Raw genomic sequence first — 27,078 nt, 5'->3', positions numbered from 1 at the left:
GCCTTGGGCTTAGAACGTAAACAGGCGATCAATCAGACAAGCCAGCCTACTATCAAAATGCAAGTGAGAGAAATTTTGGGAGCCGTAAGGTTTTGCCAGATCTGGATACCTGGCTTTTCACAAATAGCTAATCAAGAACCTCATTGTGAAAGTCCCCAAATAAAGGTGCAACCACCAGCGACTTATCTGCCGGTGAGCCAAGGCCCCCCAAACATGACTGAGGAGAAGCTAGACGAAGTCTTCTCGAGCCGACCAGACCTCAGAGATGTCAACCAGCTGAGACTGACGGCACAGATGGGACCGGCTACCTGGGACAGGGACACAGGAAAACTGAACATGCGGTAACCACGAAGGATACAGTAGTCAAGGCAGGGTGACTCCCCACACACTGGTCGGCTCAACGAGCAGAGCTTACACGAGCCCTAAAATCGGCTAAAAGAAAGAAGGTAAATACACATACTGACTCATGGTATGCCTTCACTACCTTACATGTACACAGAGCCACATAGAATGAAAGGGGGCTATTAACTGCAACTAGCAAGGAGAGGAAAATAAAGAGGAAATTCTGCTTCTCTTGGAAGCAGTGTGGGAATCCGCTGCAGGGGCGGTAATATACCATAGGGGCCACCAAAGGGTGGACACACCTCAGGCAGAAGGGAACTGTCTGGCCGATCGAACGGCAAAGCACGCAGCCGCCCGGGACAATACAGCAACCAAGCTTACGGCGACACCTGTGATGTCCAGCCTGCTAACCGCCCCAGCGGCCCGGGTCTACGGCCAGGAAGAAACCACCTGCGCACAAACTGAGCAAGGAACGCTTGGGAGGACGGAGGGTGGAAACCCTCAGACGGGAGACGTTTCCACCCCTCTAGGCTGGCATTTCAATTGTGTACGATTTCCATCAATCCATCCATCTTGGAAAAATGACTTGCGAGATTTTAGACCGCTATCTTGTCATACCACGTCTAACAGCCTTGTGTGCAGATGAAAGCCTCCGAGGCATAACCTATGCCAAAAATAACCCGGCTCCCAAGGAGACCATGCCTCCTGGAATACAATTAAAGGGGACCCCTCCATTTGAACATCTAGAAGTAGACTTCACTGAGGTAAACCCATGCCGAGGATACAAATATTTGCTGGTAACGGTATGTACTTTTACGAGATGGGTGGAAGCTTACCCCACCAAGACTGAGAAAGCAAAGGAAGTGGCCCGATGTTTGCTGAGAGACATCATTCCGAGGTTTGGGTTCCCTCTGAGCACAGGATCACATAATGGACCAGCATTTGTGGCTGAGGTGCTCCAACTGGTTTGCAAAGAAACTCCACACGGCATAGAGGCCGCAAAGTTCAGGAATGGTTCAGAGGATGAACCGGACCAGCAAGGTGACTTTGGCAAAATGGATGCAAGAAACTGGCGCCCCCTGGATGGACGTGCTGCCATTGGTGTTAATGAGGGTCAGAATGACCCCCGGGTCACATGGGTATCCCCCTAGGAGATAATATTTGGGAGGCCTCCCCCAGTTATTTGGGAAGTAAAGGGAAATTTATTACAAAAAGCAAGGATGGAGATGTCTCGGTACCTGGAACAGTTAGGGAAGGTGATCCATGACATCGCCCCCTATGTGCAGGAGAGAATTCCATTTTCTCTTGGCACTAATGTACACCCATACTCACCAAGAGATTCAGCATGGGTAAAGCCTTGGAAGCAGCAGACGCTCTCATGTTCGGCATGACGACCTACCAGGACCACAAACTCAGGATCATGTGTTCCTGTCCTGGGCCCACTCACATGGAAACTTCTATGATACTTTTCACTGTTGGCTTCGTGGGGCCACACCTTTGTTGGTGATGGACGGACTTCCTTGGTGGGTGTCTCCCTTGCACACAGGGGACTTTAGCCCCCTCTGGTCGTTCTTGAGACAACAATGAGAAACGTTTCTTCCTTTGGTAACTCACAACCTGTCGATTCTTTCTGGGTGTAGTCTGGACTCTAACCAAATTAATCAAGGCCCCGAGGTGACATCTGAGGTAAGAGCTATGTCTAATGGTGATCCTCCTTTTTGGTCATCAGTATTTTCTTGGATCAAAGGTGAACTGGTGGGAAATTCTTTTTGTGACTATTCTGTTAATCACTCTATTAATTTTAGGCCTTGAATTCTCCAACGGGTAACTCAGTGTGTGACCTCTAGACTGACAGCTTTGCCAGCGTTACCCTGTCCCTGTGCACAATAACGACCCATGACCGACGCCCATCCTTAAAGATAAGATGAGCATCAAGAGGGGGACATGGTGGGGCCACTGGGAAGAGGGCCAAGAGGGATTAGACCCCTCCTCACGGATGGCAAAGGGAAATGGGAGGTGAAGGTCAGGCTGTCTCAGACTAATGACAACACCTGCACCTGCGTGTTGTAAAACTCATCACTAGCGTGTAACAGTCATGCTGTGGCTCAACAGTCAACACTCAAAAACGAAGATCCGGTCCCTTCACTTCATGGCAAACAGACGGGGAAACAATGGAAACAGTGAGAGACTTTTTTGGGGGGCTCCAGAATCACTGTAGATGGTGACTGCAGACATGAAATGAAAGACCCTTGCTCCTTGGAAGAAAAGCTATGACCCACCTAGATAGCATATTAAAAAGCTGAGACGTTACTTTGCCAACAAAGGTCCATCTAGTCAAGGCTATGGTTTTTCCAGTAGTCATGTATGGATGTGAGAGTTGGACTAAAAAGAGAGCTGAGTGCCAAAGAAGTGATACTTTTGAACTGTGGTGTTGGAGAAGATTCTTGAGAGTCCCTTGGACTGCACGGACATCCAACCAGTCAATCTTAAAGGAAATCAGTCCTGAATATTCATTGGAAGGACTGATGCTAAAGCTGAAGCTCTAGAAGCTAAAGCTTCTGGCCACCTGATGCAAAGAACTGACTCATTGGAAAAGACCCTGATGCTGGGAAAGATTGACGGCATGAGGAGAAGGGGTCAACGAGACGGTTGGATGGCATCACCGACACAATGGACGTGAGTTTGAGCAAGCTCCCGGAGCTGGTGATGGACAGGGAAGCCTGGCATGCTGCAGTCCATGGGGTTGCAGAGTAGGACACGACTGAGCAATTGAACTGAACCAGTCAAGCAGCAGGGGGTATAAAACCAAGTCCTCTGAAATCATCGGGTCCTTGTTGGGAACCGATTCCCCTTGGACCCGCTGGTATAGTAAACTGTACTCCACTACTGTGAGTGTCCTCAAGAGGAGTGTTTTGCAACTCCGGATTCTACAACAGCCCCATGGCCTGCAGCACACCAGGCTTCCCTGTCCTTCACTATCTCCTAGAGTTTGCTCAAACTCAAGTCCATTGAGTTGATGATGCCACCCAACCATCTCAATTTCTGTCACCATTCAATACAAAGTCTATTATTCTCACTCTTTAGAGGAAAAAAAATGTTGAAAAGCCTGATTAGAGTAACAGCTAATTTCAGAAAATAAAGCAAAAAGATAAGAAAACAAAAATCCTTGCAAACCCAAAATACTTCCAACCAACAAGCATTCTGTTCTCTTGGCCAGGATATGCATGTTACTTTTTAAGAAAAACTGAAACATGATTTGTTTTTTGCTCTGCTGCTCCACACACCTTTCTTGGGCCTTGAATGAGCCACAGTGTAGACAAAATAAAAAGTGCAGACAAAACAACTGACTTGGCAAATACCACCCTGTGAGAAGTGAGGGGGAGCAACGGGCAGTCTGGAGGAACCTCCAGGCGCCGCCTCCCTGAACCCAGCAGAGCCAGAGCCGGCCGGGCAGCGGGGCAGCTGGGCCTCCCCTGGGTCTGGGGCAACACTTTGCTTCTCCTGGTCTAAGGGAAAAGCGGAGGCTGGCCCTGGAGGAAGCCTGGAGAGATGCACAGATACTACCGTTACCAGGGAAATGCACTGTTGGAAACAGCTTCTCTGGGGCCTTGAGGGTGTACTGAGCGGCATCCAAACTCGGGGTGGGGCTGTGATGGGAAAGAAGTGGGGTAGAGAGAGGAGGCCACACTGTCATCAGGAGGGGGTGGGGGGCGGGGTGCAGCTAGTCTGCCGGGGTGCAAAGCGTGAGGGTGGGAGATGGGCAGGGAGGGAGAAGAGAGAACGTGAGAGTGCAGCCTGGCCCTGCCCCGGAGTGAGCAAAGACCGATTCTGGCTGGCTTGTGCAGGCCCCCTGCCAACTAGAGGAAAGGCAGCCACGGGCCGGGAAGGGAGGTGTCAAGGGGGCTGTGCAAACACACTCCCGGGGGGAAAGCCCGGCCCTCATGCTGATCCAGCCTTTTCTCCCCTCGTCCACAGAACAAGAAGGGTATTCTCTGAAAGGAACTAAGGGAAAAGAACATCCTAGAATCAGGCAGCTCCTCCTCCCTTCCCGAGTCGGGGGCGGGGGTGGAGACTCAGAGACTCTGTCTGTACTCCCTCCTCCCTTCCAACCTCCTACCCCAAATTTATCTTTTTCTTCATTTCACGTGATAGGAATGTGATGTCATGTTTTCTGTTACTCATCACGTTAGCAAACACAGTTACTGCCAACTGACAGAACTGCTTCCTTGGGGTCAGCGGGCCAGATGGGCTCCTGCCCCAGGGCTTGCATGCTCACTCTCCCCAAGTTACAATCACGGGCTGTCAGCATCACCCTCCGCCCAGCTAGCGTGGGTCTCTAGGAGCGTGTGGGCTCCTGGGCAGAGGGCCTGAGGGATGCAGGGCCCCTGCAGCACAGAGCCAGAGCGGATTTAGGTCCTAGCAGGCAGCTGGGTGGCCGTGCTCAACACTTGACCTCTCTGCGCCTTGGAGACTGTCCTCATTTCTTAGAGAGGACTCAGGGCCAATTTCCCAAGGCTGCGGTGAGGCTCACGGGAGACTGGGGGGCCAGCACCATGCCTCACAGTCAACATCAAGAGACTTAACTGAGCATCTACTATGTGACAGGCTCTGTCCGAGGACTGGGTCCTCCCAGTTCAGCCCACCGCGGGAGGCCTGCAGCCTGCTGGGGAGAAAGGCAGTGAGAAGGCCCTGCCACCTGGCTGAGCGCAGAGCGGGGCTAGGAGCCTGCGGCCCCCGTGCTCCGCGCGCACCAGCTCCGCCTCGTGGGGCAGGTCACCTCACCTCCCCGCGTTTCAGTGTCCCCAACTCCAAGCAAGGACAGGAGGAAGGACGTGGCCCCGATCGCACTGTGAGATCCGAAGGAAGCAGCTTAAGTAACTCCACCCAACATCCGGTCCACGGGAAAGTTAAGTATTGACTTTAATGATAATGGTAACTGTAATAACACTGAAGGTGGTGAGTCTGCTGAGCAGAGTGTAGAAGACAGGATGAAGGCAGAGGCACCTGACCCAGCCTGAAGGTGGGAGAAGAGGCTACCTCGGGGACAGAGCCGCAGAGATGACATTCAGACTTGGGCCTCAAGGGGAACGTTTATGAAGCCGACCCTGATGAACTGCAGTGAGGTTGGATAGAGAAACCTCGGTACTGCCCAGCTCGGTTCATGTCAAGTGGAGGGAAATGTCCTGCCTCCCCCTGGCTGCTGTTCTGAGGAACCTCAGTGAGTCGGGCCTCGATGGGGCCCCTGACCCGGCCTGGGGAGCCCCGGGGTGACAGCACGCAGAGTAAATGTTTCAGAAGCAGGACCACGTGCTCTAGAAGCAGCTGGGCCTGGAGCCCAAGGAGTTCCCCAGGAGCCCTGCTGCCTGCGGGGACAGAGGCCCCAGGGGGAAGCAGAGGCAGGAAGGATGCACTGCTCAGCCGTCTCCTGGAAATACTTATACTATAGTCATTGATTTGGTAAATACACCATCACACTTATTGTGACCACATCCTACCCTCTGAATGTTTATCTCAGAGTTAACTGGATGACCCTGTGAAGTGGGGCTCTCACAAATTGCTTTCTAGATTTTTTTTTTCTAAATTTTTCTAATAAATCCTGTTTGTAAACCACAGAGACTAGGGTAGCTCCTGTAACTAAACCAGCCTCGGCTCTGACACTTGCATTCCCAGGCTGAGCGTCCGGTTGACTGTAAGCCCTCCTATCAGCCTCTGAGTCACTGAACTGAAGTCTGGGGGAAATCAGGGCCTGCAGGGTGGCCGCCTGCCCCGCCGCAGAGCGAACAAGCCACCAGTCACAGAGGGAGGCTTCTACACCAGAGAGGACACGTGTGACGACATCAGGGCTTTTTCACTTGAAGATCTTAGCAGTAAATCGTGATCGCTAAATCTAAAGGCAGACCACTCAATAACTCGGACGGTCTCCTCAGATTTTCCGAGCGAGCGCGGCTTCCGTCTCTACGTCAAGCTGACTGCAGGCTTACCGAGGTCGATGAGGATGGCGTGCTGCTGGGAGGTGAGCTGCTTTAAGAGCTCTTTGTAGGGCGTGTCCTTGGGCTGCTGTTTGCAGGGAAACGGGTGCTTCAGGTGGTACTGCTCCGCCAAGAATTTCCAGATCTCACCCCGGTGGTGTCGCGGCACACCTTCAGGAGGAGGGATGGGAAAAAGACAGACGTCATGTACAGAATACGACTGAGCGATGAAACGAGCTGTGAATCATTCTACTGACTCGGCTCCTTGTTCCATTATGAGTTAACGGCAGAGAAATGGAAATAAAGCAACCAAAATTCTGTCCTATCGGGTCCCTTCCTTCCTCCACACCCCCTGCCGTTGTTCCCTTACGTCTCCGACACCCGCCTACCTTTCAAGCATATGTGTACTATGTTTAGACTCTGTTTGGGCTGTGCCAGACTCTGCAATAAACTGATGAAAAACGACATGAAAATCCCTAACTAGCACAAATTAACAATGTCCTCAGGAAGTAACTGCGAGCATGTGAAATGACACTGCAAAATGTGATCTCAGAGAAGGGACAGAAGCAAACAGGTGAGTTTGGATGAAGGAGATGAAGGTTTCCTGGATTCCTTCACTGGTGCCAAGACTCAAGAGCGAAGAGGGGAGAAGTCCAGTCAGAGGAAGGGAACTGCTAGTGTTTGTCTGGACCTCCGAGGACACAGTGCATGTGTGGGAGGAGCAGATAGGTGGCAGTCAGGCCAGACAGGGCTTCACGAGAGGTCAAACTGAGGGCAAGAAAGCTGCACTTCATGCGGCAGCTGAAAGGAATGACCCAATGTTTTGAAGCGGGGGAAGGAGTAGCTGAATCAAAGCTGAGATTCTGGACATCCTTCTGCAAGGGTGGGCTGGAGGAAGCGGTCAGATGCTAGACAGGGCATAGTCTGCATGAACTTGCTCTGGTGGGCATTCAGTGTGGACCTGGAAACAAGAAAGATCACATAGGAGCCTCTTCCTAATGTTTTAGATGTGACTGAGCTGAATGCTCAGCGTGCTGTTAAAAGGTCATGTAAGAGAAGTTCTCTTAAAGTCAGTGAGGGCTCATTAGAAAAAGTGACTGTTTTGAATCAAATTCTTGTGTTCATGACTCCACTGTTTCAAGGCCCAGATGTGGAAATGGGAAGACCAAGCAAACAGCAGGATAAGACACCGAACCCTTCTCGTTTCTGAGAGGAGCACCCTTCAGAGAAAGGGAGCCTCTGACTCAGGGATTAATCTTTCCGTCCAGAAAAAGCATGTGAGGACCGCGTGCCCCTCCCTGCCCCTCGGGCACCTACCCAGGAAGGCTACTGGCCAGTCCCCCCAGCCGTCTCTCAGAGCAGGTGCTACTCCAGGAAAGAGCAGCAGCTAACCCTCCCCAGGAGGTGACCAGGCGCTGTCACTGCTCCACACCCTTCACGTCATCCCCACAGCCTGCTGTGGGGAACGCGATGATATTCCACGTGGCGGGGAGGAGGGAGCGGAGGCCCGCTGCAGAGCAGAGCCGCCCCGGGGGGTGGTGGCAGCCCAGGAACAGTGACTACCGCGTCCTCTTGTTCTCACTGCAGGACAGGCTGCTACTCACAAGGATAATGGGGGAGAATTTCTTACGTTCCTAACTGGCAATTAATAATAAAATCATCATTTGTGGATTGGAACCAAAGAGTCAATTTCACTTATGACAGACCCACAGGAACTCTTTAGAAAGCGCTGCTCAGCCGGCTCCTGGAAACACTTATAGTATAGTCAGTGATTTGGTTTTACACAGTGGGAGAAAAACATGACCACACTTACTGTGACCACATCCTACCCTGTGAATGTTTATCTCAAGAGTTTACTGGATGACCCTGTGAAGTAGGTTGAATGGTGACCTCCAAAAAGGTATGTCCACATCCTGATCACCAGAAGCTATGAGTGTTACCTTATTCGGGAAGAGGGTCTTTGCAGACATAATTAAGTTAGGCAGAGACCTTGAAATGAGATCATCCTGGGTGATCATTATCTAGGTGGTCCCTATATCCAATGACAGTATCTTTAGAAGACAAGAAGAGGAAGTACCATGTCCACGGAGACAAAGTGTTGTCGCCACAGACAAGCGATGCTGACGGTCACCAGGGGCCCGAAGAGGCCGAGTGCAGCCTGCCCGCACCCTGACTCCAGACATCTGCGTTCCAACCCTGAGAGAAGACCTTCTGTTGCTTTAGCCACCAATTTTGTTATCACTTGTTATGGCAGCAACAGAAAACTAATGTATTCTGTTATCTGACTTTTTGTATCATTCTGTTTCTTTTCTCCCTACTATTCCTGCTCAGATGTTTCTCAAGGGGAGAGGTGAGTACAGACACAAATAAACCTCGTATTTCAGGCCATATTAGAAGTAGATGTAGGCTGAAAAATAGTCAGCATGTTAAATGATTCATAGTGGGGCTTTCAACAAAATATTCCTGTCAAACTGGGAAATATCCCAAGTTATGAGAGGACCAATTTCCCTGTATTACTACATCATTCCCATTATCTTATCAAACTTTTACTTGGGGAGGAAACAAGTGTTGGCTGTCACTGACGGTGCCACATACTCGGCGTTTAAGGGGAAGCTCACGTTGTATGACTTAGAAAGGGTCACGCAAACTGGTGCCAATGTTTTCGCTAAGAATGAGCTTCAACACCCTGCCCCATGCTCAGTTTCGCCTTCATTCCTGCCCCAGAGAGAGCCCTGGCAGCGGACTGGGGCCTGCGGGCAGGAAGCCACCCTCCCTCCATACGTAAATACTCTTCAATTTTGACTGCCTTTGCTGCTCATTATTTAAATGGGGGAGGGGAGGGGGACAATCTTCTGAAAATAGAGAGATATAAAGAAGAAAGTGAAAAACCACCCCTTACTAGAGGTAACACACAATTCACCACCCAGAGCAGGAAGCTTCTGACAGTGGAGGGGAGGAAGGCTACTAATTATTATACTTGCACAGGCAGAAAAGCAAGGCCATGCTGGGGAACCCGCATACATGCCTCCCTACAACTCGGGTGTCTGCAGACACGTCACATACAGGGACGGAGTTACAGACCAGTACGTGAGGCCACGCTGTCCCCTCTCACTCAACAACTTCCCACAGAGACCTTTTGCATCAGTTAACACAAATCTACTGTGCTATTTTCAAGGAATATGATGTGGGTGTGGCCATGTGGTTGGGTTTTTCGGTCATTAAATGATGTCACAGTCAACACCCTTCCCGCTGCAGTATATTTCTACTGATTGACTTCTAGCATGGGTTTCTATACATGGCAGTGCTGGGGCAAAGGTAAGAAGAGATCGCACCTATCTCACACTGCCAGCTGCTCAGGAAGCCTCTCTGCCTCTCTGCAATGCCACTCCTAGAAAAGTATGGTCCAGGTTATAAAACTCTACCTTGCCACCTTTAGAGAAATCATTTAAAGCCAAAGTAAACTTTGAGTTTAAAATTCCCTATAGTTCTTCCTCGTACCAAGTTGACACCCTAAAATCCCACATCCTGATCCGACTTTAACTTGGGACATTTATAAATCTCTTTACTTCTGCCGCTTAGGGGTCTTTAGATCATCAAGAAGAGAGGTCTTGTTACCCGCACAGGGCATGTCTTTATTTCAAGGGTTTGTAAGTGACTTGGCCTCTACCTCAAAGATTCAAAGTGAAGTTCCGATTTGATCTCTTTTTATAATCATTCTGAGTTAAGAGATGGACTGTGGTCATCTGTTTGGAGGTATTAGATCTTACATGTTGAAACCAGCTGAATAACTGACAAATAACAATTTCCTTTTATAATTAGTAAAAGGAATAGTAATAATCCTTTTACAATTAGTGATACAAAGTTCCTGGCACAGAAAGTGATGTGGCAGCTCACCTCAGTACAAACTGTCCAATCCTCTATCGTCAGCTCCGCCATGTAGGTTCCGGATACTGTGCTGAGTTCAGTCGTGTCTGACTCTTTGCAACCCCATGGACTGTAGCCCACCAGGCTCCTCTGTCCATGGGATTTTCCAGGCAAGAATACTGGAGTGGGGTGCCATGCCCTCCTCCAGGGGATCCTCCTGACCAAGTACCTAGAGTACTTCATTTGGTTCCTCTTGTAAATGCATGACGAAAACCATGCATCCAGGTGCCAGGCTCCTAAGAAGCTCAAACATCTGGACTGCTGTCACAGAACCATGCAATTTACCTATGCAAAAGTAGAGCTACCTGAAGACTATCATCTAGTCAACAGTGAAAAGGGAAAGACAGGACTCATTCTTTTTTCAAAATGGCGATCTGGGGCCAGTTGGTGCAATGGTAAGCCTCCAGCAGCCATCACTGCACAAAGAATGTAAGACCTGAAGAAAGCTGTGAGGTCCTCGGCAGGGTCCACGCCTCTCATTCTGGAAGCCAGAGGCCAGAAAGATGACAACTGCCACAGGCCACTGTGGCCGATACAGGACCTGAGTCCTCAGCACCCACACCTCTGGCCTCTGAGAGCAGCACGGCCGAGGCCTAGCTCAACCTTGGGCGGCATCAGTGGCGGCTAGAACTCCAGCAGCCTGGGATGCCACCTGCTCTGTGGTCCTGGGACTCAACATCTCTGGGTCCAAGTCTCCTTAACCATATAGAGGGGAAAGTTTTAACTAGTGGTAACTCATATATTATTACTAAAACTTAAGCTGTCAAAACTCAGATAAAGGTTAGATAATACCTAATAGAGAGACCATCGTAGAAAAGCTGCTTTGCTCCATTTACTCGCAGAGTAAATAATGCATGTGCAACTTGGTTTACTAAACTGCTGACGCAATCAGAAGATAAGATTTACCACCCTTATTCTAAACACCTGGTTATTCATGCCCAGACTGACAAGACTTCAGGAGCGTTAGAACTAGATTAGACTCAGGAAACTTCCCATCTTGCCAGTAGACATTAACACACATTTAAAAATAAATAGTTTTGTGTTACTTGAACACCAACAATCACTGAAGAACAATCAATAAGTTCTAAAATCGAAGTCAAACTACCTCCAGTTTTTTCTTTTGAAATGTTCCAATGAAGGGCCAGTTTTTTCTTTTTAAATGTTCCAATCGTTACAGACTGACACTTTGATAAACGACAGTGAATTAGCAATGGGAAAAAAATAAGACTGACAAAATATATAAGACCACTTTCTTCCACTAGGATCACTGTCAAATCACGGGGGATGTTTCTAGATGCTGAGTCTCAGGTTCTGCACTCACCTTGGATCAGCAACTGTCCAGACCAGCACCCAGGCAGCGGATCACACTGAACACAGGCTGCCCACACCCCCCGGCCTCTCAGCAGAGCACACACCTGCAGCGGCTCCTCACAACGGCCACTGTCGTCACCCACATCTCACACACGTGTACAGTGAGGCCAGAGACGTTAAGCCATTTGCCTAAGAACTCTGCAGAGTAACTGGCAGAAGCGGGATCCAAACCCGAGTCTACCTGCCTGAAGTCTGGGTGGACTCTGACCCGCGGAGAGCACCCAGACGGGAGGTACACAGCTTGCTGTCAGTTTACTATGTAACTCTGCGTATCGTCACATCGTCAGACGGCTTGTAGGCAACTAGGCCCTTAGGTGGACCTTTTTCTTCTTTCTCTTTCCTTAATTAATTTAAGAGAAATTGTAATTTAAGAGAAATTGAGATGAAAACATCTGGAAACAAATCGGGTAAAGACATGATAAATGGGAGAGAGATCGTTGCTGAAATTGAACCTAAAATTTTTTTTTTATTCCATACTTCTCCCTAGTCATCAATGAGGGGTGAGGCCAACTGGACTGATTCCCAGTTAGGCTTACCTTGGCCAACAGCCGAGTGCATTTTCTCCATGTCAAACTTAATTTTTGATCTTCCTGGAGTGCTAAGTATCTTTTCCCACACTGTAGTCACTTCTTTAAGACAAGGAGTGATTTCTTCATAATCAAGCTTTAGACGCTTGTTCAGCAAATCATTCTCAGAGGCTAGAACAGACAATTGAAGAGCACGTTAGTGAGTTATGGCTATGCGTCTCCTGTCTGACAGCAAGGCTGCCTGCTTATCACCACCACTGAGACGCCTGTAGCCAGCAGCTGCAGCCAGCTTAACAGGTCCAAGGTGAAGACCGGTTCCCGCCCCACCCCAGCTTTCTTATCACAGAAAAAGCTATATACCCAGGAGGCATCCCTGATTCCTCTATTCCTTCATCCCCGGTGGATTTTGTTGGCTCTTCTGCTAAACTATACTACACCTGTGCAATCCTATCCATCTCCATAGCTACCCTATATTAACTGTGACCATGTCAAAGGCAAGAACTGTGTGTTAGAATTCCTGGTGCCTGGCAGGATTAGACCTCAACAAAACTTCACCTAAACTAGGAGAGGCTCTTGGAGGATAGTTCCTTCTTAGTTGGAGCCAAACCTCCATTAAGTATTGATAACATCTACCCTTCCTCAGTTTCTGCTGCCTGGGGCTGAACAGAATAAATCTACCTTTTTCACATGGCATCTTCTCAAATATATAAAGATAGTTACTACTTCCTACCTTTTTCAGCTTACAGGTCCACTAGGAAGAACTCTACCTGAGTCACCAAACTGGAGGTGGGGGGATCAATAAAGGAAAGGAAATGTGAACATTCTAAGAAGGACTAAAACTGATAGCCTCACTCCCACCAAACCACTCACTCCGACTCAGACCACAGGGGCGATGCTGTCAGCCCCACACCCGTCCACAGCACATCCCCCATCTGGACTGTGAGTTATGGGGAGAGCAGGTAGGAGACATAGCCAAGCAGGGGCCAATATACAGGCTTCTGCAGAGCTGCTGAACTTGTCTTCTTTATGACAATAATAAACAAATACTGCAAGTCTTCAGGACTTTATACTTAGTAACATTTAATGTTAACAACACTCTGAGGTAGGTTTTATGTTTCTTCAATAATATCATTTAAAACAACATTTTTATTTATTAATTGACAGATAATTGCTTTACAATTTTATGTTAGTTTCTGCTATATATCAACATGAATCTGAGGCAAGGTTTTTTTTGAATGAGAGGACTGGGCTCAACATCCAAGGCTCAAGCAGAAGGCATAGTGGGCCTAAACCCCCTGCCTTTCTCTACTGTTCTCCACCACACTGCAGAACTTGCTGTGATGAATGACACACTGTTTTCTAGGGATGTATCAATTAGGGGCCTTAAATATTTGATAGAATCCAGTGGAGCTGTTTGGACCTAGAGTTTTCTTTGTGTGAAAGATTTTTAATACAAATTTTATCTCTTTAACAAATATAGGAACATTCAGACTTCTTTTTTTCCCCTTATTTCAGTTTTGATAAATTGCATCTTTCAATAAGTTTGTCCATTTCATCTCAGTTGTTTAGTTCATTGGCAAAGAGTTCTTCTTAGTCCCAGAGACACTGGTAAGTCAGCATGCACCTCGAATAAGTCTGCTCTCCCCTGACCCATAAACACACCTCCCTAGCACCAAATCTTATTCTGGAGAAGACCAAGGCTGAGCAGGTTCGTTACTCTGTCCAGGGCAGCAGAGTAGGATGTGCTGGGCAAAGGACTTTTGCACCCTGAATTATTTTTTAATAGGAATTACCGCTATTTCGTTGAGTCGCTCCTGGAAAGATAAATGAGACGAAGCACACTTAATTGCTCAGTCTCTCAGCTGTGTCTGACTCTTTGCGACCCCATGGACGGCAGCACGCCAGGCTTCCCTGGCCTGCACCAACATTCAGAAAACTAAGATCAGGGCATCTGGTCCCATCACTTCATGGCAAATAGATGGGGAGATAATGGCAACAGTGAGAGACTTTATTTTTGGGGGTTCCAAAATCACTGCAGATGGTGATTGCAGCCATGAATTTAAGATACTTGCTCCTTGGAAGAAAAGTTATGACCATCCTAGACAGCATATTAAAAAGCAGAGACATTACTTTGACAACAAAGGTCCGTCTAGTCAAAGCTATGGTTTTTCCAGTAGTCATGTATGGATGTGAGAGTTGGACTATAAAGAAAGCTGAGCGTCGAAGAATTGATGCTTGTGAACTGTGGTGCTGGAGAAGACTCTTGAGAGTCCATTGGACAGCAAGGACATCCAACCAGTCCATCCTAAAGGAGATCAGTCCTGAATATTCATTGGAAGGACTGATGCTGAAGCTGAAGCTCCAATACTTTGGCCACCTGATGCGAAGAACTGACTCATTGGAAAAGACCCTGATGCTGGGAAAGACTGAAGGTGGGAGAAGAAGGGGATGACAGAGGATGAGATGGTTGGATGGCATCACCGACGCAATGGACATGAGTCTGAGTAAGCTCCGGAAGTTGATGATGGACAGGGAAGCCTGGCATGCTGCAGTCCATGGGGTCACAAAGAGTTGGACATGACTGAGCAACTGAACTGAACTGAACTTCACAGACAAGATGCTCCTCTGACTGCTGCCATCTCTTGAAAGCTTAGGAAGGCTAAGGGGCTGGGAGGCTGAGTAATTAAGTGACATCCAAACTTGTAGAAATTTTAGAAAAACCACACTATCTAATTTTTTTATAACCAACATGTGGTATTTGTTTAACCAGGAAAAAAAACTTTTAAAAATATCTTCAATTATACGTCAATTAAAACTCAAACTTCACTGTGTTACCATTATGCAGATGTAGTATCATAATGCTCCAGATAACCACAATGGTGTGCAGAGTCAGATATCCCTGGAGTGTGAAGTCAAGTGGGCGTTATTGGAAGCATTACTACAACAAAGCTAGTGGAGATGATGGAATTCCAGCCGAGTTACTTCAAATCCTAAAGGATGATGCTGTTAAAGTGCTGCACTCATTATGCCAGCAAAGTTGGAAAACTCAGCAGTGGCCACGGGACTGGAAAAGGTCAGTTTTCTTCCCAATCCCAAAGAAAGGCAATGCCAAAGAATGTTCAAACTACTGTACAATTGCACTCATTTCACATGCTAGCAAGAGGATGCTCAAAATCCTTCAAGCTAGGATTCAACAGTACATAAAGGGAGAACATCCAGATGTACAAGCTGGATTTAGAAAAGGAAGAGGAATCAGAGATCAAATTGCCAACATACATTGGATCATAGAGAAAGCAAGGGAATTCCGAAAAACATCTACTTCTGCTTCACTGACTATGCTAAAACCTTTGACTGTGTGGATCACACAGTATAAAGGACAAAAGAACAAACTGTGGAATATTCTTAATGAGATGGGAATATGAGACCACATTACCTGCCTCCTGAGAAACCTGTAAGCAGAACAAGCAGCAACAGTTAGCACTGGGCATGGAACAACAGACTGGTTCCAAATTGGGAAATGAGTATGTCAAGTCTGTATACTGTCGCCCTGCCAATTTAAGTTCCATGCAGAGTACATCATGAGAAACACTGGACTGGATGAAGCACAAGCTGGAATCAAGACTGCAGGGAGAAATATCAGTAACTTCAGATATGCAGGTGATACCACTTCAACGGCAGAAAGTGAAGAACTAAAGAACGTCTTAATAAAAGTGAAAGAGGAGAATGAAAAAGTTGGCTTAAAACTCAACATTCAAAAAACTAAGAACATGGCATCCAGTCCTATCACTTCATGGCATATAGATGGGGAAAATGTGGAGTTAGATTTCATTTTCTTGGGCTCCAAAATCAATGCAGACAGTGACTGCAGCCACAAAATTAAAAGACGCTTGCTCCTTGGAGGAACAGCTGTGACAAACCTAGACAGTGTATTAAAAAGCAGAGATACCACTTTGCTGACAAAGGTCCATATAGTCAAAGCTATGGTTTTTCCAGTAGTCATGTATGGATGAAAGAGCTGGACCATAAAGAAGGCTGAGCGCTGAAGAATTGATGTTTTCAAACTGTGGTGTTGGAGAAGACTCTTCAGAGTCCCTTGGACTGCAAGGACTGACTGCTGTCAATCCTAATAAAGCAACCCTGAATAAACACTGGAAGGACTGACGCTGAAGCTGAAGCTCCAATACTTTGGCCACCTGATGTGAAGAGCCGACTCAGTGGGAAAGACCCTGATGCTGGGAAGGACTGGGGGCAGGGGGAGCCCGGGACGACAGAGGATGAGATGGCTGGATGGCATCACTTACTCAATGGACATGAGTTTGAGCAAACTCAGGGAGATGGTGAAAGACAGGGAAGTCTGACTGGAGCTCATGGGCTCACAAAGTGTCAGACAGGACTCAGCAACTGAACAAGTATCTGCAATGTTAAGTATACGGCTCATTCCAAAAGCAACACAGTGCTGACCAAAACCCATGGTTGTGGTGAGTCTCCCTGCTGTCCAGCATCAGGCTGCTCCATCGTGCGTAACTGGGGAAAGGGCCTTGCAGTGGGTGCTGCAGAGGGCTGTGGGCCCACGAGAGAGGCCGTGCATCTCAGCCCCAGCACCACTGAACATCAGCTGTTCAGCCTTGAGGAAATCACAACTCAGCTTCCAATGGTCAACAGGTAAGTGAAGTATTCAGATGACAGGGTTTGATTCTTTCTTGAATGTAATGCTCCAAGAATAGTAATAAATATTTGATCCATGCATTCCAAAGCCAAGAAAAAGCCTTAACCATGGGAAAAAACTCCTTGTATATGTTCCTCTACTTTCTTTCCCAAAGAGCATGAAATTCAGCCTGAACCCTTAATCAATTGCAAGAGTCTCTCCCAGCTGCAAAAAAAAAAAAAAAAAAAAAAAAAATAGAATGATTCTCTCTAGTGAACTTCTGGCTGGCTTTTGTCAAATCTTGCTTTTGCATTTAATAATAAGGTTCTGCACCCCTCATGTCACCCCAAGAAAACCTACTAAATGTTTTTAGACGATTCATGATGAGGCTATTATTGGTGATTATTTTCCTCAGCAATATGGGTACTGTACACAATGCTTCCTAAATGCTATTTAGTAAGTTTATTATGCTTTCACCACAAAAGTATGTTGGACTTTATAGAGCTAAGGAAAGAAAGAGATTCAAACAGTAAAAATAAAGAGACCACACAGGACAGAACTCTGCTGGATGAAATAAGGAAGCAGCAGATGAAGACGCCAGCAAGGGCTGCTGAACTCAATGCAACACCCAGCAAGGTGTTCCCGCTACCTGAGGGACCCCTTCCCCATCCGTTCTAGCTGGCCTGGTCATCACTTGCACAGCTTCACAAAAGCTTTGCCTCTGTGGCAATCTGATCCTGTATCATCAGTTACAGTCATGATTCCTCCCCACATTCGCAAGAACCCAGCCAGTATCCTTTACATTTTATAATACGTTCTGAGTTCCCACGGCTGCCATCTGCAAGGAGACTGGAGAGGATAAGCATCAAGGTTTATGGGCTACATGATGAATATAACTGCCTTTCAGCTTTTCAACAAAAATGCCAACCAACACCCAATGACTCGAGGGCTCTGCTCCAAAGCTGTCATCCAGCTGATGGAACACTCAGCGATGCCATCATTGTTTTAGACATCTGCTCTTAGAATTACTTTCAAGAACATGCAACAAAATGACAGAAAAACAGAGTTGGGAGAAAACTTTGCATTCACTGCTATAAACTCCCCTCACCGTGGCATCTCTGTCCACAGTAGCCTCATGGGACGAGCTGTCTTTCTCAGCTTCAATACTGGGTACTGGAGAGGTCATGACACCCGTGAATAGACCATTCCAACCGCTCAACTATTCTTATCAAAAGGTCTTATTACTTTGTATTTGACTCCTTGCTTTTGGTCAAAGATGCTATACTCATTTGGACAATGAACCTTATTCAGCAGATTTGTTGTCTGAACTTTTGAGTTCTATAAAAACGCTACAGTAAAAGATGAAGATCTGCAGTCTAGGAGCAAGTTCAACAAAACAGAAAGTAATTCCAAAGCTGCTGTGGACAGGGTCAGCGTGTACAAGCCTCCCTTTTAAAGAGTATGTTCAGATTTCTCAACCAAAATCCTCCTTATTTTACATCCAGGCAACTCTCTGTACTCCAAGACCCATGTTCTTTCCATTATACTATCAGGGTACATAAAACACAGCTCCTCAGCTACTTTGAAAATAATATTTATTGATTCAAATGACCACTGGAATCAGGAAATGGACAAAATCTAAACTTCAGACTTCATGTCTCAATTTGGCACTAACGCAACCTTGGAGCTGCTCTGAGCCTCAGCTTTCTCTTCAGGCTACTACCTAACTTCTGGAGTTGTCACCAGGATTAAGCGAATCAGTCTATCTAAAACCTGAATATCAATACAGGTAGAACTCAGCTAACCTGAAGTCTAGTCCTCTGTTTTTCATGTTACCTGCAACTCACTAAAAAAGTACATAATGAGGTTATGAACTATAATGATTTAAGTAGGATCTGTTGACACTTAATACCCAGGCAAAGACTACAGCAGAGGACAAAGCAAGGACAAACAGAAAGAAGAAAACAAAAGATGCTTTTCAGAGAGTTAAAGCTTACATCTGAAGGATGTCTCTCAGAAGATTCAACTTACTACAACTGGTGAAATTATCATTAAACCTCCAGAAACTAAAAGGTATTAACTTTACTTTAAAAAACTAAAACAGGCATTTAATGTGTGTATTTATGTATGTTGGAGAACATTGCTTTTTTCGTTTTAATAACACATCTATGTCTGATGTGTCTCACTTCAGAGTCAGGACCAATTAAACTGGCCATTAGGCCAGTTCAGTGTTAAAAAAAGAAGACCAACCTTGCAGCTTTTGATTTTCCTTCTCCATCCTGAGCAGCAGTATCTGTTGCAGAATGGCCTTTTGCCACAGCTCTCGAAGTTCACGAGATGTCCTTTTCTTTTCCTCTGCAACAGGGCCGAAGGGTCCATCTTCACAAACTGGTTCTAGTGGTGATCGTGGGGGAAGCTCTCCCAGCTCTGAGTAATCTGAGGAGGGAAAAGGGCATTTCAGAATGGTCAGCTTTTACTTTTCTTCCTTTTATTTTTTTTAAGTATAGTAGCTATACAGTATTATATGTTGGTTTCCCAGGTGGTACGGTGGTAAAGAATCCGCCTGCCAATGCAAGAGACACAGCTTCGATCCCTGGGTCGAGGAGGTCCCCTGGGATCACGGCATGGCAACCCACTCCGGTATTCTTGCCTGGGAAATCCCAAGGACAGAGGAGTTTGGCAGGTGACAGTCCATGGGACTGCAGAGTTGGACACAGCTGAGCACACACATTATATGTCACAGCTGTGTAAGACAGTGATGCACAATGTTTAAAGGCTATGCTCCATTTATAATTCATACAAAGTGCTGGCTATACTCCCTGTGTTGTATAATATATTCTTGGAGTTTATTTTATACATAGTAGTCTGCACTCTTTATCCTCTTCCCCTTCATCCCACCTCCCCCTGAACCACTAAGTTTGTTCTCTGTGAGTCTTTTTGTTTGTTTTATTTATTAGTTTATTGTATTTTCTGGATTCTACATGTAAAGGAAAGGAGATCATATAGTTTTCATCTTTCTCTGATTTATTTCACTAAGCATAATACCCTCCAAGTCCATCTCTTACTGTAACAAATGACAAAAATTCATTCTTTTTAATGACTTGAGAAGTATTCCACTGTATACCTATACCACATCCAGAATGGCCATTTTTCAATAAAAAATTATATTTAAATATAGTCCCTAATCAGAAAATTCTGCTCATTCAGATATTAAAAATGACATTACTAAATTTAAAATTCAAGTTTTACTATGAATTGAAAAACTACACCTGAGCTACAAACGTCTAACAAGTTATATTGCTACATCAAATAGTAAGAAGTCACAGCAGCTGGGGAAATCTGCAAAGACACCTACTTTGTAAGGTATAATATTTTACCTTTTTCTGAATTAATGACTATATGATTAATAATCACAGAAAACTTTCATGTAGCGTTCACTCTGATCCAAACTGTTCTGCAGGCTTTATGTATAATTATTCATTTACCTCTCAGCCACCCTCAGATGCAGGTATGATATAACTATTCAGTTCTAAAGAGGAACAAACTGAAGTGCAGACAGTTACGTGCCTTGCCCAACGCCACACAGCCAGGAAGCAGTCAGAGCCAGGGCTGGAACCCAAGCAGTCTGGCTTCAGGACCGTTCCCAACCGCTGCGTTACACGGCTAGGTGCTTTAAAAGAAGGTTAAAGCTTTTAATCTTTAATTGCCAATAGTAACAGTGATCATTAATAGTTCTTCTACCAAGCGCTGGGCACCATGTCAGGTGTTCATATGGACAGATTTCTTTCATCCTGATGCCAAATCCAGAAGGCAAGTATCAGCATGAAGAGAAAGCTACGGGTCAGAGAAGCCTGGTAATTTGTCCAGGGTGAGACAGTAAGATCGTGCTGTCTATAGATACTCCTACAATTACAAACACCTACAAGGGGCTTCCCTGGTGGGTCAATTGGTAAAGAGTCTGCCTGCAATGCAGAAGACCCAGGCTCGACCCCTGGGTCAGGAAGATCCCCTGCAAACAGGAATGGCACCCCGCTCCAGTATTCTTGCCTGGAAAATCCCATGGGCAGAGGAGCCTGGAGGGCTGCAGCTCATGGAGTCGCAAAGAGTTGGACACAACTGAGTGATTACCACTTTCACAATGCAAATGTCTCTTATGCCATCAATTTTCAAATTTCTATTTCTTAGCTGAAATCTCTTTACAGTTCAAGAATTTGTGCCTTTCCCAACTGCAGACATGATGTTGCTGGTGCAGTGTTAGAGTAACCAATGCCTCATAGACAGGCACAGAGAACATCCCAATGGCTCACCATGAAAGTAGCCATGAAGAGCAGCGTTAAGTTCCCCTACAAGTGGACCTCATCTGACTCAGTGCAGGGAAAAGCCTGTGCAGGCAACCTGAGCCTGACAACCATCCACCAGACAACACACTCTCTCTTCCACCCAACGGCTCTAACACAATTCCATGTTATGTCTAATTTACAGAACAGTCATCACCACTGCCTTTTATCTAAAGCTAGGTTTGTCTTCCTGCTGTGAAATCAAGCATAAGCCACAAAATGTTTAATTTCCTAATGTAAGTCATCCACCTTAACTCCTCTTAAAAATGGTGAATTTAAAAAAATAATAAGCCATTAAGAGTACTTATCACATTTTTATTTACACTTGTTTCGTTGTGAGCCTATTAAACAAATGAACTAAAATTGTACGTTTTTAGAGGTAAGAAATAATAGAACCATTTATGAATGTTACAGGAGGATGCTCAGTGTAATGGTCAATTTAAAAGCAGGAATCAAAACTGTCTATACTGTATGATTTCAATTTTGTAAATATTATGAGAGGCAGACAGTTCAGTGATTAATAGGTCAGGCTCTGGAGTCAGGCTGCCTGGTTTTTAATGGTTTTAATCAAGACCCTTCATTTGTGGATTTTGTGATCTTTAGCAAGTTTCTTAGCCTCTTTGAGCCTCCATTTCCCAATCTTTCAAGTGGGAATAATGACCCCTCCCTCATAATGGTGTTACAGGGACTGAGTTAATAGATACATACAAACCACCTAAAACAGGGTCCAACATACAGGAATGCAGGGAATGCTAACTCCTATTGTTGGCTACCACATATTAAGGGCAGACAAAAAAATACTAGAAGGAAACACATCAAAATGTAGTCACTCAACGGTAAGCTCAGAGGTTAGAACTTTGCCTTCTTGTCCATGAGGGTCTGTCCAGCACCACGCAGTCCTGGCACCCAACAGGCTTGATAAATAATAGCTGAGTAAGAGATTGGCAGGTTCTGGGTTTGGTGTGATTGCCACTCATCTTTGTATTTCCTGAAAATTTTCTAAAATTTGTGATAATAAACATTTTTATAATTGAAAAATAAATAAAATACTGCAAACCTGTTCTGGTTTAAATCAAAGGTTGAAAAAATGTTCTCTTGCAAAACTCTTAGAAGACAAATCACCTCCCACAACCTATATACTTAGAGGGGCACTCATGACTGAACATAATACAGTCTAAATTAATCCCTTTTTCAAAAGGAACTTTAGTCAGTATTATCAATTTAATCTTATTCTGCAGCACGAAGTCTTCCACTTGAGCCCTTCCCTTTTTCTGTTGTCTGTTTTCTTCTTTTACCATCTTGGCTGCTGACACTCTGCTGGACCCTGCAGTTATGATTCAAGTTCTGCTTTATCTCATACTGGAAGTATTTACCCTCCCTCTGGTTCATAAAAAATTCTTGTTTCCGAAAAGTAACTCGTGAGCTGTCGGGTGATGCGGCAGGCGCAGGAGCGGTGCGTAGAGCCGGATTTCAGCAGACCTTCATGTGTATACAGAAAAAACCCAGGGACCGCCCCGTCACCTGAGCATTCAGTGGACTGAATCTGAAGACTCCTTCCCATCCTTAAACCCTATCAGTAAGATGAGGACTCAACTCTCGTGGTCTCCTTCCTCAAACTGCATCCTTCCTGTCAGCCACAGCCTTCCTCCTCCTTCAGTGTCCTAAAGATTCCTACTATGTTAACTTTCAAATTGCGGCAGAATGAACAGAGCAGTGTGCCTCAGGCTGGGCAGATGGAACGTGTCTAGGAATGCTGGCTGCTTGGTCCCCAGACCCACCCTCTCTCTGCCATCTAGGCTGCTGACAAGAACCACAGTCTACAGAAGCTTATGACACTCCAGCTTCTGCTATTTTCCTATTCAAAGAAATCAGATTTGCAGAGTCCAAGCACTGCCTGGTGATGATGACTGTGAGGTTTAAGACACAAATTACTTCCCTAGGGTTCTCTGTAAAAAGCAGAGACATTACTTTGCCGACAAAGGTCCGTCTAGTCAAAGCTATGGTTTTTCCAGTAGTCATGTTATGGATGAGAGTTGAACTATAAAGAAAGCTGAGCGCCAAAGAATTGATGCTTTTGAACTGTTGGAGAAGACTCTTCAAGAGTCCCATGGATGGCAAGGAGATCAAACCAGTCAATCTTAAAGGAAATCAGTCCTGAATATTCATTGAAAGGACTGCTGCTAAAGCTGAAGCTCCGATACTCTGGCCACCTGATGCGAAGAGCAGACTCACTAGAAAAGACCCTGCTGCTGGGAAAGACTGAAGGCAGGAGAAGGGGATGACAGAAGACGAGATGGTTGAATGGCATTACTGACTCAGTGGACGTGAGTTTGAGCAAACTCTGGGAGATGGTGAAGGACAGAGAAGCCTGGTATGCTGCAGTCCACGGGGTCGCAGAGAGTCAGACACGACTGAGCAACCGAACAACAAAAGGGTTCTCTACTTTCGCCTTCTTTTTCTTTTTATTCATCACAGCTCAGTTCGTTGAGCTTTTACCATGTGATGAGTCCTCGGCACAGATAAGCCTGTTTGATTGTCACAACCACTTCAAGAGGTGGGTGATGTTATCCCCTTGCTACAGGTAAAATAACTAAGGTGCAGTGAGGTTTTATAACGTGGCCAAGGTCACACCTCTGGTCAAAGTCAGAGCCACAGTTTGAATCAAGATATATTTTCCTCCAAGTAAAAAATGCTTACCCAGTACCTAACTTGCAGACGCACATGGGTATCCTGCAGAAATGCAGACGTCGACTCAGTCAGTCTGAGGGGAGCCTGAGCGTCTGCATTTCCATCAGGCTCCCAGGGGATGCCACCACTGGTGGTCTCAAAACACACTCGGAAAACTGGGCTCCACACATTTTTACTGTTCACCCCTCCCGCGACCCTAGGTACTTATTATCATGTCAGTTCTTCATTTTCTTTGGCTGTCCTATGGCCCATAGAACATAGTCCAAGGGTCGCCATCAGGCTTTCACACATGGTTGGAGCTCGCCCCAATCCTGGTCAGGGTACCAAGGCCCAGTGCAAAACACAATGGATTATGCGCACTAGTGTAACTAACTCAATAAAGGCTAATCCGCTATACAGCTCAGCAAATAAACCTAACAATTTACAGCAGGGTGTCTCATCGGCAGGACCACTGACACTTTGGGCTAATTTTTTTTTATCACAGAGGACTGTTCTGTGCATTGCGGAATGTTTATAAGCATCCCTGGGTACTACTTACGAGAGGATAGTGATATCCACTCATGCCAGCACTAACAATCAAAAACACCCAGACAGCGCTAAATGCCCACTGGGGACCAAGGAGGACAAAATCACCTCCAGTGAGAACCTGAATCAGAATAAAATACCCATCACTTACTCGCTCCTAAACCCTGGGAAGGGGTAAAATACCCCCTTCACCAAGTTTATTTTATGTGATAACAATTACTGGTGTCCTAGTCTGTAACAATTTTTAAAAATATACTATCTTTTGTTCATATTAACAGTAACCTAGTTACTAGTAATTTACACAAAGGGGATAAACATTTGTTTATTCTAAATGTGACCTGGCTAATCTCATCAATGGAAAAAGACCCAGATCTGGAACAAGGCTATACTTGCTGATCACTCAAATGTGTGCATGCGTGTCTGGGGCGTAGCTGCGTGAGGGATACACTCCTGCATGCAGGGGCCGGACCAGAGTGGCAGGGTGAGGATAGCATGAAAATGTTGGACAACTGCTGGCTTGCTTTTATTATTCGGACCTTGCCCTAATCATAAACACATGCATGAGTTAACGTGGATAGTTCCTAAGCCGTTGACGCCAAAATTTGTCGAGACCTTTATATGTACCCAGGATGAGATGTGCCTGGGGGTCTGAGACATGCTTTGATGTTTCTAATATTCTCCAGGACAACGTGGGGACCTCACTTCTGTCCTCGACTTATGTCCGTGCTGAGAGGCAGTCAGCCAGAGGCTCAGGTGGAAGAGGGCGGCTCAGTGCAGTCAGAGCCGGCTCCCCCACCCCCAGGCCGGCTGGTCAGTCCCTCTCTGTGAACCTCTGCAAACACGAACACCTTCTGGGCTCCGGCCCCTCGGGGCACAATGTGGGAAATGGCATTCACCTCTGACCAACCCAGCTGCGGAGACCGCAGGCAGTGCCAGCGTCTCTCTGAAGTCTGCAAAGCCACACAACCGCAGGGCTGCAGGCACAGGCCAGTCTGGGACTGGCTTTTACTATTCTGACATCTCCTATAAAGACAGGATGCAGAGGGCTTAAATTATGTAGACGCTCAGCAACAATAGCCTTCAATGGGTTCTAAGAATTTTTTAACCAGCCATAATTCAGGGCCCCTAAGAGGCAGCTGCCTCTGCCTAAATCACTGCTATAACATCCTCAGGAGAGTCATAAATATGACCTATGCCGGGGTGTCACTGCTGTCGATGCCCAACTGTTCTTCAGCGGCTCTCTGCTGCCACGTCCCCTCTGCACACACACGTGTGGGGAGGAACGTTATGGCGCATCGTTGGTGTGACAGGGCCGGGGGAAAAGGAACGTGTGCCTGGCCTCACACCTGTCCAGCCTCCGGCTCTGTGAAGTCTGGAATACAAGGAGGGCTCCTTTCTCGCACTTTCACAAGACGTTGATTCCAAGTGTGAACTGCAGTTCTCCTCCTTTTAAAGACATGACATTAAATGATGCGTTAAGTACCCCTGTAAGAAAGAGGAGCCGCCGGAAGAAAAGGAAGAGACAGACCTTCTAAGAGACAGTACTCACCAATATTCTGCTTTTATTTCTCATTCCACGATAGAGCATTATATAACTATCTCCATCCCTTTTGAAAAATCCTGATTTCCCATGCCAAAAGAGAAAGAAAACGTTTAAAATTCCAGTTACTCTCAAACCTCTGTTTTAACTATGTCCCACAGACCCTGGAAACAAGAATTAAAACTGAACATTTAATCTCTGGAGAAAAGTTAACAACAGGGATTCACATCTGCAGCATCTGTTGTACCAAAAACTGAAGCAAATTTCTTTAAAAAAAAAAAAGAAAAGGGACGTGTAGATTTAAGAAAGAAAGAGGCAGTCCTTGAATGAATGCTGTCAAACTGTTTACAAAGCACAAGCCTCACCTCTCCTACAACAGAACAGATGCCAGGGGAGCAGAGATATCGGCGGTCCCTGCTATATTCCATGCCTGGGAAAACAGCAGACACACACAGGAAAGTCACCAAGAAATGAATTCATCTCTCTGCACCCTACCCTGACTTCTTCGGATGCTTTATGGAAAATAATTTAAAAAAAAAACTTGCTATTTTTCTACAGTTGCATTATATGAGGTGGCTCAGTGGTAAAGAATTTGCCTGCAATGCAGGAGATGCAGTTTGATCCCTGAGTTGGGAAGATGCCCCGAAGGAAGGCATGGTAACCCACTCCAGTATTCTTGCCTGGAGAATCCCATGGACAGAGGAGCTTGGCGGGCTCTGGCCCATGGGGTTGCAAAGAGTCAGACAAGGCTGAGGCAACTTGAGCATGAGAAAAAAGAATTTTCATTTTTTAAAAACCAGTATTTTAAAGTTTTTGACACCTGCTACTAGAAATCCAGAAGCCCTATGAACATGACACAGTTCCTCAAATGTCAAGGATGACTGAGAGAAGTAGACGACTGCTAAGAAATACAAAGTGTACAAGAAGTTCAGCAAAGAAAATGAATATCTCCTGAGCATCAAGTCAAGGCCTTGGGTCCTGGAGCCAGACGTCTGGGGTCAAATCCCAGCTCCACCACTAACCGAGCTACTTAACCTCAAACAGGTGATCTGAACACTTTACACTTGCACTCTCACGTGCAAAATTTGCATCAGAGTGCCTCTCAGAGCATTAGCATGAGCATTCAATGTAGATGCTTCCCTGGTGGCTTAGATGGTCAAGAATCTGACTGCAATGCAAGAGACCTGGGTTTGCTCCCTGGGTCAGCAAA

The 27,078-nt window shown here is 46.1% G+C and overlaps 1 protein-coding gene across 8 annotated transcripts in view; it reads right to left on the bottom strand.

Annotated features, from left to right (window-relative positions):
- Nucleotides 1-27,078, bottom strand: part of TBC1D1 (TBC1 domain family member 1) — a 227,330-nt gene that overhangs the window by 28,816 nt on the left and 171,436 nt on the right. For all 8 annotated transcript variants that reach the window (XM_065907586.1, XM_065907585.1, XM_065907587.1 and 5 more), the window contains 3 exons: nt 19,029-19,214; nt 12,143-12,304; nt 6,324-6,482 (listed from right to left, as the gene is read on the bottom strand). In XM_065907586.1, coding sequence (XP_065763658.1) covers nt 6,324-6,482; nt 12,143-12,304; nt 19,029-19,214 — 507 coding nt within the window. The remainder of the gene's footprint in view (nt 1-6,323; nt 6,483-12,142; nt 12,305-19,028; nt 19,215-27,078) is intronic.

The sequence above is a fragment of the Muntiacus reevesi genome, chromosome 16 (genome assembly GCF_963930625.1).
Source record: "Muntiacus reevesi chromosome 16, mMunRee1.1, whole genome shotgun sequence".
NCBI lineage: Eukaryota > Metazoa > Chordata > Mammalia > Artiodactyla > Cervidae > Muntiacus > Muntiacus reevesi.
Note: the sequence above shows the minus strand (reverse complement) of the source record. Positions and strands in the feature narration are given on the sequence as shown.